The 20,273-nt window shown below is 37.1% G+C and overlaps 2 protein-coding genes across 4 annotated transcripts; both read right to left on the reverse strand.

Annotated features, from left to right (window-relative positions):
- Positions 1–1,394: 1,394 nt before the first annotated feature.
- On the reverse strand, positions 1,395–17,651 carry LOC113547740 (deleted in malignant brain tumors 1 protein). 3 transcript variants are annotated; one of them, XM_053237827.1, is made up of 21 exons: positions 17,597–17,651; positions 15,362–15,394; positions 14,542–14,640; positions 14,209–14,232; positions 13,994–14,011; positions 13,768–13,866; positions 13,437–13,460; positions 13,222–13,239; positions 12,997–13,095; positions 12,858–12,881; positions 12,725–12,766; positions 11,510–11,654; positions 11,174–11,355; positions 10,418–10,516; positions 10,225–10,260; positions 9,662–9,800; positions 8,824–9,035; positions 6,011–6,186; positions 3,087–3,478; positions 1,753–1,997; positions 1,395–1,528 (listed from the first exon to the last, which is right to left on the reverse strand). In XM_053237827.1, exons 1-21 carry the CDS (start codon positions 17,634–17,636, stop codon positions 1,488–1,490), a joined length of 2,187 nt encoding a protein of 728 aa, XP_053093802.1. In that variant the 5' UTR covers positions 17,637–17,651; the 3' UTR covers positions 1,395–1,487. The 3 variants fall into 3 exon arrangements, with proteins under 3 accessions (XP_053093802.1, XP_053093804.1, XP_053093803.1); XM_053237829.1 differs by lacking the exons at positions 13,768–13,866; positions 13,994–14,011; positions 14,209–14,232; XM_053237828.1 differs by lacking the exons at positions 13,437–13,460; positions 13,768–13,866; positions 13,994–14,011.
- Positions 17,652–17,910: 259 nt separating this feature from the next.
- LOC128319152 (CUB and zona pellucida-like domain-containing protein 1) lies at positions 17,911–19,766 on the reverse strand. The gene is made up of 3 exons (XM_053237830.1): positions 19,582–19,766; positions 18,823–19,021; positions 17,911–18,157 (listed from the first exon to the last, which is right to left on the reverse strand). The coding sequence occupies exons 1-3, from the start codon at positions 19,649–19,651 to the stop codon at positions 17,926–17,928; spliced, it is 501 nt and encodes a 166-aa protein (XP_053093805.1). The 5' UTR covers positions 19,652–19,766; the 3' UTR covers positions 17,911–17,925.
- Positions 19,767–20,273: the final 507 nt, after the last annotated feature.

The raw sequence follows: 20,273 nt of genomic DNA on the forward strand, positions 1-20,273 counted from the left end.
GGTGCGTCTTGATGCAAATGACTGTGGCCATGCACAAGCACATCAATTTCAAATGTGTGGGATTTATCAATGGCCACTGCCAAGCTCTTATACACAAATTTAGTGCTTGTTTTAGGCACACTTTGATAAATGAGACCCAGGACTGTAAAGCACCAAGATCTGGGTTATTAGACCTTAGAGAAGGACACTCTGCTTCAGAACCAGGGTAAATAATGTGGTACAGCCCTTTGTGATCTGGAATGCAAAGACAGCTGACTTGAATTTAACTCTTCCTGCTACAGAAAGCCAGTGGAGTCACCTCTGTACCTCTGTGCCTTAGTACTTATGAATACAGCATATGAATAGAGACCAGTGAGAAGACAGTCAAGTCTGGAAATGACTGAAGCATGTATAAGAATTTGGCCAGATTCTGTAGACAGAAATGTTCTGTTGTTATGAAGAAGAACTCTGCAGGATCAGGTGGCTGATGTGATGTCATTGGAGATGGTGAGTCTATCATCCAACATCACACAATGGTTTTAGGGTAAGGGCGTAACATGATATAGCTGAAAGGCCATCTAGTGGTACTACATACTCAGAAAGCTTACTTCTGTCTGTCTGTGGCTCTTGTAGAAGTACTTCTGTCTTGTCAGAATTACTGAGAAGAAGTTACTCAGCATCCAGTCTATAATGTCCTTTATACATTCCTCAACTTTATTAAGGTGGTGTCTGTCATCCAAGTCAACAAAGGAACAGCTTCAGAAGAAGAAGATCAACGTTCTGGAATGGCCCAGTCCAGTCCCAGATGTAATCTTATAGAAAACCTGTGTAATGATTTGAAGAGGGCTGTGCACAGGAGATCCTGTCACAGTTTTACAGATCTGGAGCATTTTTCAAGGAAGAATGGAATAAAATTGCCAAATGAAAATGTGCTAAGTTGGTAGATCTTAAACAAAAACACTGAGTGTTGTATTACAAGCATAAGGTGCTTTAACTAAGTATTAGTTAAGGGTGTGCATACTTATGCAACCAGGTTATTATAAGGTTTTTTTTTTTTTGCTATAACGTAAAAGAGTACAGCAACTAACTTGTTTTTGGACATTTCATCACCATACTGTTCATCACTCCATCACACCGCATCATTTGTTGATTATTTTCCTAGGACACAGCATGTTTTATTCCTTAAATTTTATTATCATTCGGTGTGAACAAAGAACATTGTGTTTGTCATTTCAGTTAGTGTTGCTATAAGCTCTTCATTGTTAGAACCATCTTCCCATAACCAGTTGTAACTGGTGGAGTAGCACAATGAATTTAAACTAGTGCACAACTGTCACTTTCTTTTAGGTACTGTTCAGCTTTTAACAGATAAATATAATTAATTCTTTGCCATAACACAAACTACACCACACCAGTTTGCCTTTAGAGAATGCTTTATTAGAGAAAGTTTAGTAAAATTATTCAGAGTTAACTATATTTAAGTGATTAATTAATCAGTCACTGTGAGTTCACTCCTTGTCCTCTGTCTTGGCTACAGCCTCCTCTGGATCTGTAAATATACAAAAAACTATATTTTGAACACATAATAAGTGTGTTTTCTGTTTATCACAGTATAATATTTTATGATATCACATTCTTAAAATTTCTGTCCACCAAATTGGGTAGCTAACAGAATTATGGGATTGTATTCTTCACTTTTGTGCATAATAAGAGTCGTTGAAAGTCCCTACCCTGTCTTCTGAATACGACAAACTTTATAAGTTGAACTCTGACCTTTTTGTGTGATTGGCCCAAGGGTGACAACTGCAGTGTGGTGATCAGAGCTCAAGCTACGTTTCCTGCGATAACGGCATCCTTGGCGACATCGTGAGTTGTAGTCATTGTCAGCGCAGATAATGACGTCACACCTGAGGAACACCTGGTTGTGTGTGCGCAGGAACTTGAATGCACGGAAGCTGAACTGAGCAAAGTAACGATCTCCATTTCTGTATATGGTTACTGTGCTGTCTCTCTTACATCTGAAATGATAACGACAAAAATAAAAATAAATATATCACTGTTTCATGATCTGCCTAAATACAGACAGCATATAGCATGTCCCAGTATACGCAGTATACGTAGCGTTCCACTCTGTGATGCCTGACTCAGTGGACCACAGACAGCAAAGGCAAGCACTGGTCTGAATGAGTTCATGACATGCAATACCACTTACATCCATAAGCAGCTCTGTCAGGCCGCAGATGCCTACCAGAGAGAGGACAACTAGCTGTACAACAAGGATCCAAAAAATCCTCTCAGAAAAGCTGAAGGACTCAGCCAGTGAAGGAGTAGAAGAAGTTGATTTAGCCATTGGAGGGTTAGGAGAAACTGCTTCAGGAGGTAGACATTCTGATTGAGGGGGTACAGTTCTAGCAGTCTAGGGGGATTCTGAGAAAAGCTGAAAGACTCAACATGTAACCCAGTATCAGCATGGAAAGGCCATCAGATCATCACAAATTACAAGAATTACTGACGCTTGAGCCTGTGGAGCTTACACCTAGGTAATATCTGTAGACTTCAACTCAACCTTCAATACTGTCATTATGGATCTTCTCCACTACACTTTTCCCAACTTATCATTCCTGCCTAGTTGTAGGATGAATAACTTCCTGACTTGAAGGACGTAGCAGGTAGGGCACTCTTCTTACTAAACTAACTGAAGTTCACCTACTGTATAGGACTAACAGGCCAGTTGATAATGCAGTCAACCTGGGGTTACATTACCTCCGCCAACACTTTGAATGCCTGAGGATGCCAGTCTTGGGTGCTATCTGTTGACTTTATGTCAACCTTCAATACAATCATTACTGACTCACTATGCCTGTCACGATGTTAGTTTCACTAACATCCTTACTGGAAGGGGGTAATAGTTGGGGCAATTGTAAATCACATCTTGAACCCTGACTATCAGCTATGCAGGGCTTTGTGTTGGCTTTCAATGATAGATCCACACTGGTGTAGCTATTGGTTTACAGGGACAAGAACAGTGTATGTACATGTGTACTACCAATGTTGTTTGTGTCAGTGTGCTTATTATATTTGTGCATGAGCGTGTGTGTGTGTTGTACCCATTGCGTATAAGGTCATAGGTGCGAATGCTGAAATCATGGTTGGGAGAGGCCACACAGGAGTCGATGAACAGGTGGAGGCTTGGTTCGGCTCGGGTTAGCTGCACCTGCACGTACAGTTGCTGATTGAGGTCTACTCGGTAGGGGGATTCGGTGATGGGGTAGTAAAAGCTGCTGGATGGGTAAAAGGCCATGGTGGTGTTGAATCGACCCGTTCCAGTGATGGTTCCATTTAAAATCTCTTTGGCTTCATAGAGTGTCCCGACTGAAGAATCACGCTCCATCACACAGTTCACACGCATCAGGAAGTGTGTATCATGCCGAGTGATCTCTCCTGATGTTGACTGAGCTGCTCGCACATTATTGGTGTAAATAATACGTCCGTTCTCCGTCTGGGGGAAGTGCACATGAATAAGTGCATATAAAAACATATAAAATTAAGCAGAATTATCTAATACTTGACAGACAACACATTTATTCTCCAGAGTTCCAATGTTTTTTCCCCATTTTCTCCTTGATTTGGTCTCCAATTCCCACCCACCAATCTGCCAATGTTCTTATCTAATTTATCTAAGAGCAGCTAAAACCTCCTTATACAAGGAAAAGCCTCTGTACATGAGCCTCGTACGCTCCACAACATCTTTATTTCTTTGCACACCACATTTGAAAATTGGTACTCCTACCCCTATTCCTACACTACACATTCAGGATTCCCATTCTCTTTATTTGATACATTTGGTCTTGTCTTGCAATTCCACTACCTGCCTGCTGGATCCCATCGCTTCCACAATGCTTCAGAACATCTGACAAGACCTCCTCCGTTTAATTTTTCTATCATCAATGACTCCATAGCATCTGGTAGTAGCACCTGCATTCAAGACAGTCACTGCTATGCAGATGACACTCAACTCATCCTCTCCTTCCCTCCCTCAGACTCTCATGTTTCTGCTCGGATATCAGCTTGTCTGGCTGACATCTCATCATGGATGACAACTCACCAGCTGAAACTTAATCCCACCAAAACTGAACTGCTGTTCATCCCAGGTGATTCATCCCCATCTCAGGATCTTGCAATTTCCCTACACAATTCTCTGATCTCGCCTTCGGTTACCGCACGCAACCTTGGGGTAACCATGGACAATCAACTGTCCTTCTCCTCTCACATTGCTAATCTAACACGCTCATGTCGATTTCTCCTTTATAACATCAGAAGAATTCGTCTATTTCTTTCCTCACAGGCCACACAGGTGCTTGTTCAGTCCCTTGTCATTTCAAGACTGGACTACTGCAACTCCCTCCTGGCAGGTCTGCCTCTGAGCGCCATTCGTCCTCTGCAACTGATCTAGAATGCAGCTGCACGATTGGTTTTCAACCTTCCTAAATTTTCCCACACCACCCCATTGCTGCGCTCCCTCCACTGGCTTCCTGTAGCTGCCCGCATCAGATTTTAAACACTGATGCTCGCCTACAAAGCCAAAAACGGACCAGCACCCACTTATCTCAAAGCACTTATCACACCTCGAGCGCCACCACGCTCCCTCCGATCCTCTAGCACTGCTCGACTGGTCCCACCATCTCTCAGAGTACAAGGAAGGCATGCATCGAGACTCTTCTCTGTTCTGGCACCAAGGTGGTGGAATGAACTTCCCCTAGATGTCCGAACAGCTGAGTCACTGGCAGTCTTCAAACGACGTCTAAAGTACTTAAATTAGCACTTTCACAAAAAAAAAAAAAAAAATCACCTCCCCAACAGAGTTTTGGACTGATAGTATTCCTAGTTTGTGACCTAGAGAGCCAATATCAGAATGTATTTTTGATAGACTTCAAAGCACTATTGTAAGTCGCTCTGGATAAGGGCGTCTGCCAAATGCCATAAATGTAAATGTAAATGTAAGACAGCAAGGGTTATTCCCATCATGAAGAAACCCACTGTGGACACCTCAGACATCAGCAACTGCCGACCCATATCACTTCTCTCTAGACAGACAATTATCTCTGTCTGACCCAGAATAACCTCCAAAATACTAACCAGTCTGGCTTCAAAGTGGCACACATTACTGAGAAGCTTCATGCTTCTACATCAGCTAAGTCATCGATCAAGGTTAGTCATTAAATCTCAGCCTCTTCATCACTCATGGCATCCGTTTGCTTCTTACCTGGAAGGATGGTCAAATCAGGTAGGGATAGGGAGGACATCCAGATCTGCCCCGTGTAGACTCTCCACTGGTGTCCCACAAGGCCCAATGCTGGGTCCTCTTCTATTCTCCCTCTATACCCGCTCTCTTGGTGAGGTCATAACCTCACGTGGGTTTTCATACCACAGCTATGCTGATGACACTCAACTCATCCTGTCCTTTCCTCCCTCAGGCACTCATGTTTTGGGATGGATTTTAGCATGTCTGACAGACATCTCATAATGACACTAAAGCTGAATTGAATTCCTAAAAAAACTGAGCCGCTGTACATCCCTGGTTATGCATCACCATGTCAGGGACAACTTTCAGATCTCACCATCTGTCACTGCAATGTAACCTTGAGGTAAACTAAACCTCCTCTAGGAACAAGCATGATTAGGAGGATCTGCCCATTTATATCCACAGAAGCCATTTAGGTGCTTGTTCATTCCTTTATTTCGAGACTGGACTGAAAACTAGAAATAACTAAAATAACAAATCCTTATCTTGCATTCTATCATACTGTTCTAACCTCTCCAACAGGGTTTTTAGAATGATGTTTACACAATTTGGCCAAATGTTTGTGTGCATCTGACCTTCCACAAACGTTTGGCCATATGGTGCATTGTGTGTAATTCAGTACCTGAGAGTGTACACTGTGCATTGCATGACATTACCCTACTGCAGTGCATTGTGGGATTTCACTGGATCACTGGATGTTATGTGATATGATATAAAGTGTAGCATTACCTTTCTCCTGGTGCTGCAGCTATGAAGCGGGAAGTTGAAGGTGACATTGTAGTAGTCAGCTGAAGCTCTGCAGCGATGGTCATCCAGGTAAAGGTCATACCAGTTGAAGCCCAGAGAGTCCAAGTATGATTTACGGATGGCAATGTTCATCCAGTCAGAGGAGCAATCCACATGGCCTGCATGACATTTAACATTTAACATAAAACTCTGAACATGGATCTAGGCTGAGTTACTGTGTTCATTATACTTCATTACCAACCTCTATAGTGTTCACTACATAACAATGCTGAGTCCCATTAGTCCATATTTTATAGTTTTATTCTGAATTCCCCAATCTAGTAGCAATAATAATAATAATAATAACAATAATAATAATAATAATAATAATATGTAGCTGATAAAGGATATTTTATCAATTTCATCAATGTAAAAATATGACAATTTATCATTAAATCTATCATTTACCATTAAAATATACAATAATTACAACCAACAAAATAATTATTCTTAGAAAACTCATTTATATATACAGTCAGGTCCATAAATATTGGGACAGTGACACAGTTTTGGTAATTTTGCCTCTGTACACTACCACAGTGGATTTGAAATGAAGCAGTCAAGATGTGACTGAAGCGTAGACTTTCAGCTTTAATTCAAGGGGTTTAACAAAAATATTGCATTAACCGTTTAGGAATTGCAGCCATTTTTTACAGAGTTCCTCCATTTTCCCAGGCTCAAAAGTAATGGGACAATTGACTGATAAGCAGTTTCATGGCCAGCTGTGGCCTGTTTCCTCCTTATATCGTGATAAATTAAGGAGATAAAAGGTCTGGAGCTGATTCCAAGTGTTGAATTTGCATTTGGTAGCTGTTCATGGAAACTCTCAATATGCCATCCAAAGAGGTGTTGATGCAAGTGAAGGAGGCCATCATTAGGCTGAAAAACCAAAACAGACCTATCAGAGAGATAGCAGAAACTTTAGGAGTGGCCAAATCAACAATTTGGTACATTCTTAAAAAGAAGGAATGCACTGGCTAGCTCAGCAACACCAAAAGGCCTGGGAGACCACAGAAAACAACTAAAGTGGATGATTGCAGAATTCTTTTCTCATTGAAGAACAACCCCTTCACAACATCTAGCCAAGTCAGGAACACTCTGGAGGAGGTAGGCCTATCATTGTCAAAGTCTACAATCAAGAGCCACCTTCATGAATGTAAATACAGAGGGTTTACCTCAATATGCAAACCGCTGGTAACACTCAAGAACACAAAGGCCAGATTAGACTTTGCTAAAAAACCTCTAAAAAAAGCCTGACCAGTTCTGATGCAAGATTAACTTGTACCAGAATGATGGGAAGAGAAAAGTATGGAGAAGGAAAGGAAGGGCTCATGATCCAAAGCATACCACATCATCCGTCAAACATGTTTGGGCATGTTTGGCTGCCAATGGAACTGGGTCACTGGGGTTTATTGATAATGTGACTGTTGATAGAAGTAGCAGGATGAATTCTGAAGTGTACAGAGCTATACTTTCTGCTCAGATTCAGTCAAATGCTGCAAAACTGATAGGACAGCGCTTCACAGTACAGATGGATAACAACCCAAAACATACTGTGAAAGCAGCCCAAGAGCCTGGAAATTAAATGTTCTTAAATGGCCAAGTCAGTCACCTGACCTCAACCCAACTGAGCTGCTTTTCACTTACTGAAGACAAATCTGAAGGCAGAATGACCCACAAACAAGCAGCAACTGAAGATGGCTGCAGTAAAGACCTGGCAAATCATCTCAAGGGAGGAAACTCAGCATTTGGTGATGTCCATGGGGTCCAGACTTCAGGTAGTCATTGACGGCAAAGGATTTACCTCCAAGTAATAAAAATAAACCTAATATTTATGATTATATTAGTTTCTCCCATTACTTTTGAGCCAGTGAAAATGGAGGAACTCTGTAAAAAATGGCTGTAATTCCTAAACGGTTAATGCAATATTTTTGTTAAACCCCTTGAATTAAAGCTGAAAGTCTACGCTTCAGTCACATCTTGACTGCTTCATTTCAAATCCACTGTGGTGGTGTACAGAGGCAAAATTACCAAAACCGTGTCACTGTCCCAATATTTATGGACCTGACTGTATATATATATATATATATATATATATATATATATAATTTATTTATTTAAAATGAAAATTTAAAACAACCTACATGACAATATCCTACATCCACCTATTGTGGATGCTTTAATTCATGTTTCATTTTCAGGGGACATTTTTTTGCAGATAAAGTCTGTCTTGTGATCAAAAACCATCAAATACTTTTCCACTCCAACTAGTTTGCTTCATACATGCTTTGCTCCAATAAATAGGCACTTTACCTTTTTCATTTTTTCAATACAGCACTCCCCTATCATGTGACAGCTACCAACTGACGAAGGGAAGGTGAGGGCTAACATGCGCTTCCTGTGAGACACGTGAAGGCAGTGGTTTTTGAAGGACTGCTCATGCAGCATCACAGGGCAGCGTAACACACTCAGAGGAAAGTGTGCTCTAGCCTCTTCTGCCTACCTGAGAGAGAGTATGCCCCTCCTGTCCAGAGAGCATGGCTAAATTTGCTGATCATAAGATGAATGCTTTTCTGTTGCACACCTCAGGAGTCTGATTAGTCTGTTTTCTAGAAGTTATTAGGTCTTGTCTTTGTGCATGTGAAAAATCCAGGTTAATACAGAAAACGTCTCGAGACAAGACTCGAGTCCTACAGCCGCAACTGTAGGTCCAACTGAGTAACAATAACATGGTGGTTTTACAGTGGACTGCGTACCTGTGTTTGAGTTGAGGGAGGAGCTGAAGTAGGCTTTAAAGCCACGCCCAACCCCAGAGTAGTCGCTCCTGAACAGCACGGTCATGTAGGACGAGGACGACTGGAAGTCCAGGTGGGTCGTGTTATTGTGACAGAGCTTTTCTATCAAATGGGACGCGGTGGAAGGACCATCATACACATTCACATAATCACAGTTGCAGCAGCGCTCCAGACTACACACACACACACACACACACACACACGGATATAGATATAGACAGATAAATAAATAAATAGAGATCTAGGTGGATTTAGAAATTAAAACAAATGAGTAAATTCCTGCCTACAATTGACACAAATCTTAAAAAGGTAAACTAAAAAAAACCTTTTCACCCTTAGTGAAATAAATAACACATCAAAGTCATCAGCAGAATGTGTTTTATTGCTGATATACCCCACTTTTTCATTAAGTGAAGTAAATAATGAAAAAAAAATATGATTATTGTAAAATATTTTAATATTTATAGTATTATTTTAACAAATATTTAAAACATGGCATTAAACTAATAAATTATCAAATGGAAAGAAAAATAAGAGTAAGCGTAAATAGATTTAATTATTCAGATCATTGCATTCATGTGATAAAATGGTGTTAAAGTTCACTTATTAACTACAAATAATGTTAAATATTGTAATGTGTGTGTGTGTTTGTATATATATATATATATATATATAAAGGAAAACATTGTTTTTTATTAAAAATGTATTTATGAATTATTATTTATTGTGATAATTCAGATGTTATTTGAATAAGTAGCAGATATAAATAGTGAAAGTAAAATTTGGGAAATGGACTGACTCAAAGTCGTGGAACGAGAGGAAGATGGTCTGTCCTGGCGGAGCCGAGAGCTGCCACACACACTGCGCGTTGTCATGGTAATAACTGGGGTAATAAGGGCTGGAGATGGAGCCTGAGCCGTAAAGTCTCCCCCCACAGGCTGCAGAGTGTATACACACACACACACACACACACACACACACACACACACACACGTTATTATTCAGTGTAAAATTAAACATTGATCTGCAAATCGTTCCAAACCATAATCGTAATAATAAAAATAAAAACACCAACATGAAATACGTAATAAAGCATATTTTATCTAATATAAAAACACATATAAGTACGCTTATCATTAAAACATCCAATAAGTATAACAAATATAATAATTATTCTACAGTTCCCTACAATGAAAAATAAATCTAAAAGATGTAATAAAAAAGTCTGTAATGTAAATATGAGTTTTAAACACAAGGTACAATGTTTGTATCTATCTATCTATGTATTATATTTTTATTTTTATTATTTTTAAATTGAAATTGTCAGCCACATGCTGACCCAAGCTAAGGTAAAGAGCTCACCTGGTACAGGAGCTGATGTCGTGTAGTAACAGTAATCTGAAAAATTAAATAAATACAATTACAAACACATTTCACACCCCAAACTCCAACATGCCTACTCAGACAGACAGACAGAAAGATCGAGAGACAGACACACAGGCAGACAGACAGACTATTTAAAAGTATAATATGATAAAATTGTCATGTTAGTTACCGTAATAATCATGACAGCATCTTCCATATTGTTCACATGAACTCTCACAGGAGCATCTGCTGTTGCTAAAGCCACATTGATCCTTACACATTGGAGCATCTTTACACACACACACACACACACACACATACAGAGTCAAATAATAAAGCTATATCGAAATATCATATGACTTCAAATATGGACATGTGGGCGTGTCATTGTGACTACAGTACGATATGATAGCAGCTCTGACTGGGCGTGTCGTTTAGTCCATAAGGGGTGATGTGGGCGTGTCTTATAGGCTGTAGGACTTAAAGTGGGTGTGTCACTCATGACATTTAAACATGAGCCTCATCAATGTCTCTTCACTCCACTGATCTCTGATCACTGATTCATTCACTCACTTCTGTTCTTTCAGATCAATTTCTTGTTATTATGTCATTTAAAAATGTTTAAACTGTATGTGCTATCGTCTGTATTTAGCTAGCGTGTCTTTAGTCAGACTCTTAAACTCCTTACACAAAATGATCTCTGTGGATAGACACCAAGGCAAGGTTAGAAAGGATCCTAAATAAAATAGTTCCACGTCATTTTATTAAAGTACATTACTGGCAGGAAAACTCAACCTGGCTTGAATTTATATGTGTCACAGACATTCCTTACAGCATGTAGCAATGAAATTAGCAGGTTAATATGTGCTTATTGGATACGTAGATTAGTTCTGCTCACACAAACACAAACAGAAATTAAATTAAAATAAGCTGAACAAATCCGTACATTTGAAAGTCCATTCAGCCCGAAAACCTCGTCGAGTCACACTGCTGTCAGTGGAGAAAAGGACGGTCATGTAGCTGTTGCTGGAGTTGAATTGGGTCTGATTTCCAGTCACAGAACCCAAAAGTGTATACTGAGTATTCGGACCATCGTACACGTAGATATGGTCACAGCATGACTCCAAACTGAAGAAAAGCAAAAGAGAAAAAAATCAACTCAGCACACTGTAATGAAACTAGCACAACAGACTGACCACAAACAAATATTCTTAAATTGTAAAGATCTAAACAAAGACAGGACATTTATAAGCAGGTGAAAATCAGAAGTGTGATTTCTTACTCGACAGACGTGAAGGTTAACGAAACCACCTGCAGTTCTCCACCCAGCAGGGTCCATGTGCAGCGTGCATTATTGGGATAATTATAGGGATAATTGGGGCTGAAAAATTCCCCTTGTGACTGAATCAGATTTCCACCACATGGAGCTACATCAGAAAAACATCACAGTTTAAAACAATATCAGTAAGTAAATAGTCAGCAAGTTACTAACACACTACTCAATTTTATTAAACTTTCATTTTCACTCTCATCTTGTGAACAAAATAAAATGATCGCCTTCCATCTGTGATGGAAACAAAAGGACCCTTATAAGATTGCCTTACGCTGCCTTCTACAAAGCACAAGAGTAGAGCTGATATCAGTGTCTGTATGTTAAATCAGTAAGGAATAATACACTCCATGTCATGGTGTTAAAACAGTAAAATACTGAGTGCCAGGGTGATTATTTTCTTATAACAGCATTGCCTGAAGTGTTTTATTCCTTTCATAGCACAGCAATTTGTCAAATTATTAAAAAAATGTATTTATTAAAGAAAGATAGGCAATAATTTGTATATGTTTAATGTTTGTGGAAACAAGTTCTTGTATAGAACCCATAAACATTTGTTCCCTCACCAACCTCGCTTTTCTCTCTCTTGAAGTTAAAAACAAAATAAGATTTAAAAAATAAGAAAATAAGAAAAACCTCAGTTTGTCGTGTTACCGAGAAACTGCAAAGCTTAAACTCCTCTGTCCTGAAGACGTTGGAAAACTTTAATTTACAGCTATACCTCTGACTGTTACAAAGCGCTGACACTGGACACTCCTTCCATAAATGTTACATAAACATCTCCTTATCAATGATTTTTTAAAATCTGTTTATGTGTTAAGTACCTGTGTATGAGCTGTTGTTATAGAAACGATAACCTATTAGAACGAGTGCATTGATATAAACCTGTGATTTGCTGCCAGTAGTAGTATTATTGCTGTTATAGAAAATTAATCAACACCTTCTGACCAATCAGAATCCAGAACTCAACAGTACTGTAGTATATTATGTGTGTACTGTTTACTGTGTTAAGTAAAGCAGTTATTAATTATGGAGTGCATCTGATGATACTTTCTCACTGAACATTTGGACATTTTTACAAAAATGAACAAACTTCAAATCAGTTAATCATTTTTCTCTGTCATAAATTATTATCAATACATCAATATTGATTAATTAAAAATGCACCTGCTGTTGTTCCCCATATATCCTCTGTGGTCCAGCCATAATCTGTGTAAAGAGAGTCAATATAAAATACAGCCTCAACTTAAAATCACTGAACTGTAAACAGAGAACTGAACAGTTTACAGAGGACATGTACCTGGTGTTGTGGGAGAACAATAACCTATGAGAGAGACAGAAAGAAAAACAAATAAGAACATGTTATGTTTTTATATGTGTGTAATATACATATACTGAACTTAATAATTATGTATATATATATTTTCTTTTTTTCTCACGTTGATAATCGTTGCAGCAGTTTCCGTAGTACTGACAGGAGCTGGTGCAGGAACAGACAGCACCACTATAACCACAACGATCCCTGCAGCTAATATAATCTAAAAACAAATTAAACAAATTAAACAAAAAAAAAGTAATAGATGAACTTAAAATCAATGAATTCCTTTAATATTAATGTGATTGCTTATTTATCAGTACATCAATATTCAATACTAAAACATTACCTGCTGTCACTGAGGATTCTGCCAACGTGGGTGTTTAAACAGAGTGAGAAAATATTCAGTTAGAGACGTTTAAGTAAATACAAAACTAAAGATTGGAGGAAGCTCTAAAATGGAGAAAAAGATCCAAATAGAGAGAAAACCAGAGGAGACAGAGCAGTTTTATTTAAAATAGAGAGAAACTGATTAAAGAGAAATGATCAGAGTTTAATTTTTACCTGTTGTTCTGGGGAAACAATAATCTATATGGAAAATAATAAAATGTTAACATTAAAAATTGTGTTAAACATCACATTTCTGCAAGTCTGTATTTTTCTATACACTACTACTGATTTCACACTGTCACTAGCTGTTTCTGTATGTTTATAACTGTGCTTTCTATGAACAAGGGAAAGAATGAAAAAAGAAATACAAAAGAGAAGTGAAATCAGTAAAATTGTACTGCTTAAAAACATTTCATAATAAATAGGAATGTTTGTTTAAAACTAAAAATACACATATAGCTTACATTAACCAGATTTTTTTTTTTAACTTCTATTTTGTTCTTACCGTAATAATCATTGCAGCAGTTTCCGTAGTACTGACAGGAGCTGGTGCAGGAACAGACAGCACCACTATACCCACAACGATCCCTGCAGCTAATATAAACTAAAAAACAAATTAAACAAATTAAACAAAAAAAATGTAGTAGATGAACTTAAAATCAATGAATTCCTTTAATATTAATGTGATTGCTTATTTATCAGTACATCAATATTCAATACTAAAACATTACCTGTTGTCAGTGAGGATTCTGCCAACGTGGGTGTTTAAACAGAGTGAGAAAATATTCAGTTAGAGACGTTTAAGTAAATACAAAACTAAAGATTGGAGGAAGCTCTAAAATGGAGAAAAAGATCCAAATAGAGAGAAAACCAGAGGAGACAGAGCAGTTTTATTTAAAATAGAGAGAAACTGATTAAAGAGAAATGATCAGAGTTTAATTTTTACCTGTTGTTGTGGGGAAACAATAATCTATATGGAACATAATAAAATGTTAACATTAAAAATTGTGTTAAACATCACATTTCTGCAAGTCTGTATATTTCTAAACACTACTACTGATTTCACACTGTCACTAGCTGTTTCTATATGTTTATAACTGTGCTTTCTATGAACAAGGGAAGGAATGAAAAAAGAAATACAAAAGAGAAGTGAAATCAGTAAAATTGTACTGCTTAAAAACATTTGATAATAAATAGGAATGTTTGTTTAAAACTAAAAATACACATATAGCTTACATTAACCAGATTTCTTTTTTTTTTACATCTATTTTGTTCTCACCGTAATAATCATGACAGCAGTTTCCGTAGTACTGACAGGAGCTGGTGCAGGAACACACACCGAGATTGTAGCCGCAGTTATACCGGCAGGAATAATGACCTACAACAGACAATAAGTAATAATTATAGCTATTAAAATTAGTACAGTTAAATGATATTGAAGTGAAAAGGCACAGTAAACAGTTTAAAAACTATTAATAATACAACTACTAATAAAATGGCACTATTATACTACATTAATTAAAAATATTTCTTAGATGATAAATTATATGTTTATACTGAGAATACGTCACCACCCAAAAAAAAAAACCACAAACCTTAGGTGCCAATACTTTATTCATCCCCAAAGTTGATTTTTTTCTATAACAGCATGTCTTGAAGTGTTTAACTCTCCTTATACAACAGCAACTTGCCAACGATTCCATTTTTTTATTTATTAAAGAACAACTTGTCATACCTTTTATCCATTCATAGTTACATTTAATGGTATTACATTCAAAAATTACAAAAATTCAGCAGCCTGAATTTTTAGCCCTTATAATGGAGTCACTGGTCAAAAAAAGTGTTTCTTTATATATATATATATATATATATATATATATATATATATATATATATATATATATATATATATATGTATATATATATATATATATATATATATATTAGTGTTTATTCTAACTGTAACCTGTGTTTCAGGACAGTGTACACACCATTGCCGTGTTATTTTAGCTTAACAATGCTAAGCTGGGCGCAGCTCCATCAGCATCTTGTACAAAGTGAATTTTGGTGATTCTCTTCTATATTTAACATTTACACACCTGTTGTTATGTCCAGTGTGGTTGTGGTTGCAGCTATTTAAAAAGACAAAATAAAAACGAAATATTAGGTAAAGTGAAAACATGATGTATAGTTATGAAGTAAAAAGATAGAAAAATATACAGAAAGAGAAACGAGAGAAGAGAAAAAATTCAATTTAAACATTCAGTTTATTTAGTAATAATGTGCAGCCCTCATCCAAACACACCTACAGTCAGGTCTGGAAGTATTTGACGATGACAGAGTTTTTATGATTTTGCTTTTATACACCACCACAATGGATTTGGAATAAAACAATCAAGATGTGATTGAAGTGTAGACTTTCAGCTTTAGAGCTTCCACAAAAATACGGCATTTACCAGCCATTTTAAGCAAAGTACCTCCATTTTCAGGGGCTCAAAGGTATTTAGACAAAGTGACATAATTGTAAATATAACCATAATTTTAATGCTTGGATGAAAATCCTTTGCAGTCAATGACTGCCTGAAGTCTGGAGCTCATGTTCTCAAAACTCAAATTCTGAGTTTCCTCCTTGGATCGCTTTGCCAGGCCTTCACCTCAGCCACCTTCTGTTGCTGCTTGTTTGTGGATCTTTCTGCCTTCAGTCTTGTCTTCAGTAAGTGAAAAGCAGCTCTACTGGGTTGAGATCAGGTGACTGACTTGGCCATTGAAGAATATTCCATTTCTTTGCCTTCAAAAAGTCTTGAGTTGCTCTTGCAGTATGTTTAAGGTCATTATCCACCTGCACTGTGAAGCAGTGTCCTATCAGTTTTGTAGCATTTGGCTGAATGTGAGCAGAGAGTATAGCCCTATACACCTCAGAATTCATCTTGCTACTTCTGTCAGCAGTCACATCATCTATAAACACCAGTGAGCCCATTCCATTGGCAGCCATACATGCCCATGCCATAACACTGCCTCCACCATGTTTGACACATGATGTGGTATACTTTGGATCATGAGCTGTTCCTTTCTTTCACCATACTTTTCTCTTCCCATCATTCTGGTACAATTTTTAGATGTTTTCTGGTAAAGTCTAATCTGGCTTTCCTGTTCTTGAATGTTACCAGTGGTTTGCACCTTGTTGTAAACCCTCTGTATTTACATTCATGAAGGCGTCTCTTGATTGTAGATTTTGACAATGATACGTCTACCTTCTCCAGAGTATTCTTGACTTCTGTTGATGATGTGAAGGGGTTTTTCTTCACCAAGGAAAGGATTCTGCGATCATCCACTTTAGTTGTCTTCCGTGGTCTTCCAGGCCTTTCGATGTTGTTGAGCTCACCAGTGCTTTCTTTCTTTTTAAGAATGTACCCAACTGATTTGGCCACACCTAAGGTTATTGCCATCTCTCTTATAGATTTCTGTTGTTTTTTCAGCCTAATGATGGCCTCCTTCACTTGCATTGAGATCTCCTTGGACTTTGTCCAAATACCTTTGAGCCCCTGAAAATGGAGGTACTTTGTTGAAAATGGCTGCAATTCCTAAATGGTAAATGCCATATTTTTGTGGAAGCTCTTAAAATAAAGCTGAAAGTCTACACTTTGATCAAATCTCGATTGTTTTATTTCAAATCCACTGTGGGGGTGTATAAAGGCAAAATCACAAAAACTCTGTCATTGTCCAAATACCTCCGGACCTGACTGTATGCTGTACGCATAAATACTGTGATGTGTATAGGTAAGGTTTGAAAAAAAAAATGTAAGGTGAGCCCTAAACTCTAAAATGATATTGAATAGAAACAGGCTAACCCACAAGGCTAACATTAAAGTAAAGAAGAAAAACTATTAACTTGATATATACTTATTAAAGCATAGGAAAATATTCCTTAAATTATACAGTATATATTATTAGGCAATTAGCTATAAAATTGCCAAATAAAGAGTAGATAACATTAGGCTAATAAAATACAATATTGAAATATTTTACATGGTTCTGTGGTTGTAAGCGCTGTATCTGATGTTTCATAACTACATAAGTGTTTAATCAGATAAAAATAAAACAGTAAAAATAAACTCACACGTTAATGTTTATGGATAAAAAAAAAAAAGAAATCCGAGTTATTACGACATCTTACATCACAATATTTAAAATATTTTAAAGAAAGTATAAAAAAATAAGAAAATATTGGTTGAACTGAAAATGTAAAAAATATATACAGTTATGTAAAGTAAAAAAAATACTCATAAATACTATTCGAACATATTTAATACTGTGCAGTCATCATCCATACACACCTGGTGGTGGTGGTGTTGTTTCTGAAAAAAGAAAGCACATTTTTTTAAATAAATATTTATTATGAGCATAAACATATATTGTACTTAAAAATAATAAGAAATAGTGAATTAATTAATCCTGAAGTGAGGCTATAGCAGTTAATGATATGTTACATGTTTGCGTTAAATATGTGTTTGTTACCTGGAGTGTCTGCAAAAAAAAAAAAAAGAAAGAAAAGGAAGAAAGAAAAATTAAAATTGTTTTGCATCATCAACAACATATACGTCATTTTTTTATTGGTTATAAAACCAATTTATAAGTACCTGTAAATATAAAGAAAGATCTAAAACTAAAGAACTGAACTGTACTTTGTAATTAACTCACCTGTGAAAACCCACTGTGCGACGAATCCCCCGCCATTACCGGTGTTATCGCTGGCGAAAACCACGGTGAGATTGTTCCCACTCGAGCTGAAAGACCTCTTCTGCGATCCACACACACTTCCCAATAATGGAGACGAAGCAGACGGACCATCATACACATGCACAGCATCGTACCTGCAGCCTGTACTCGCCTCGATACTGAGAATAACACACACACACACACACATAGTGACTTAGCCCTGGGGCTGCAGCTCTTGCAGCCTACTGGGTAAACGCGACACAGTACAATGGGAGTGGGTTTCCATGGGATGCAGCAAAACATTTGCCAGCATGAGTGGTCAGATATGAATATCATGGGACAAACAATGACCACTTCCATTAAAATTGACACAAACACTGCAGGACGTATTCCCAGAGGCCATACATTCATCCTTAGTTACTGCCCGGTCAGGGTCACTGTGGTTTAAATTACACTATTAGTCTGTTTATATTTTGGAAAATGTAACCTGCTAAATAGAAAATATCTCAGACAGATACACACATAAATAATAACATCTCTAGTTGTGACCAATTATGAACTGGAGTGATGTAGCTGAGGCTGAGGAACTGTCAGAGCCAGAATTCACACACCATGCTGACACAGCTGACATTGCTAGGCATAGTTGTAGGATTTTTATGTAATTTTATGTTTAAATCCAAATACAGACATGGATAGATGATGCATTAAACAGATACAGATAGTGCCGTTGTATTACACCTCTGGTCTGTATGCAAAGTGGTTCAAGCTGACTGAATTGTAGAGAAGTGCTAGCAGAAAAAGGAGAGGTGTTCAACATGATCAGAAAGAAGAATAAATGAGTTACTCGACATATAGGAATCTCAGGACGATGAATTTCCTTTCCAGGCTCTGGATCCTCCATGTGCAGTGAGCGTAGTGTGGGTATCTGTTTGGGTACTGAGGGCTCGCAAATTCTCCTGCTCGTTCAGTGAAGTGTCCACTACACGAGCCCACTGGCCCTAACAATGCAGTAGTTATTTCTGCATCTGTTGTAGGTTCATAATCTGTTTAAACAGATAAAATAAAAGTTAATATTACATAATGTACCACAGTGCTGATTGGTTTCTGATTGGTCAGAAGGTATTGATTAATTTTCTATAACAGTAACTTTGACAGTAGTGCAGCTGCAAATCACAGGTTTATATTAATGCGCTCGTTCTAACACGTTATCGTTTCTATAGTAACAGCTAATTCACAGGGATTTGTACAGCAGACGCTTCACATAAATGGATTAAAATTGTGTGTACTCATTGATATGGTGAAGTTTTCTGTAAGGAGACATTTATTTAACATTTATGGAAGAAGTCTCCTATAACAGCATGACATGGAGTATTTATTCCTTATATGATTAAGCTGCTTCAAATATCATAAATAATATTTATGATATTAGAGCTAGTTTTACATTTAAAGAACAACATTCAGCATTTATTATTTATTTATTTATTATTCAACATTTATTACTGATTCCCTTAAACAAAAATGTGTAATGCTCTAGCATGCAACTATTTAACAATTTATGCAAATCAAAGGTTTAGTGCTTTTCTAATTGCAGAAATTGACTTACCTGTTGTGAATCCGGAGCTGTGCCCCAGAAGAGTAGAGCTGAGTAAAAATATCACGAATCCAAACTCCATCTTGTCTCACCTGCAGAATTTTTGTCTTCACAGAGGTTTATATAGATGAAAAGGAGAAGTAAACCACTTCCTTATGACTCTCATCTCCTGGAATATGCTGTAAAAGAGATAAGTGTGGGAATGGAGCAGGTGCTGGGGTTTTGCATTACTTATTGATCTCACCTGTCTGTATTCCAGATATTTTGCTTAGCTGGGTTACGTCATACACAATGGCCTTGATATCCCATTTCACTGTGGTCTGTAGTACATGTAGTACAAAAGAGTGGTATGCTTGTAATTGTAAAATAACTTAAGGCTTAAATTTTATATATATACATATATAAACTATTTGTTTAAGCAAAAACAAATATGTAAACACTGACACACATTATTATAGACAAATACAATCTGATACAAACTGATATTGTGTATAATTATTTATGACACACATTATTATAGACAAAGACAAACTGATTCATTATATTGTGTATAATTATTTACAGTAAGTACAAAGAAAACATGCAGCACTGAAAATCAAAACCTTTACTGCATTGCTTTTACATTGCTTTATCTCTTTAGTGAAAAACAATCCACAGAGATTTTTTTTAAGAATTAAACTAATTTTTGCATTTCATTTCACTTT

This window comes from Pangasianodon hypophthalmus, chromosome 10 (assembly GCF_027358585.1).
Source record: "Pangasianodon hypophthalmus isolate fPanHyp1 chromosome 10, fPanHyp1.pri, whole genome shotgun sequence".
NCBI classification, from domain to species: Eukaryota; Metazoa; Chordata; class Actinopteri; order Siluriformes; family Pangasiidae; genus Pangasianodon; species Pangasianodon hypophthalmus.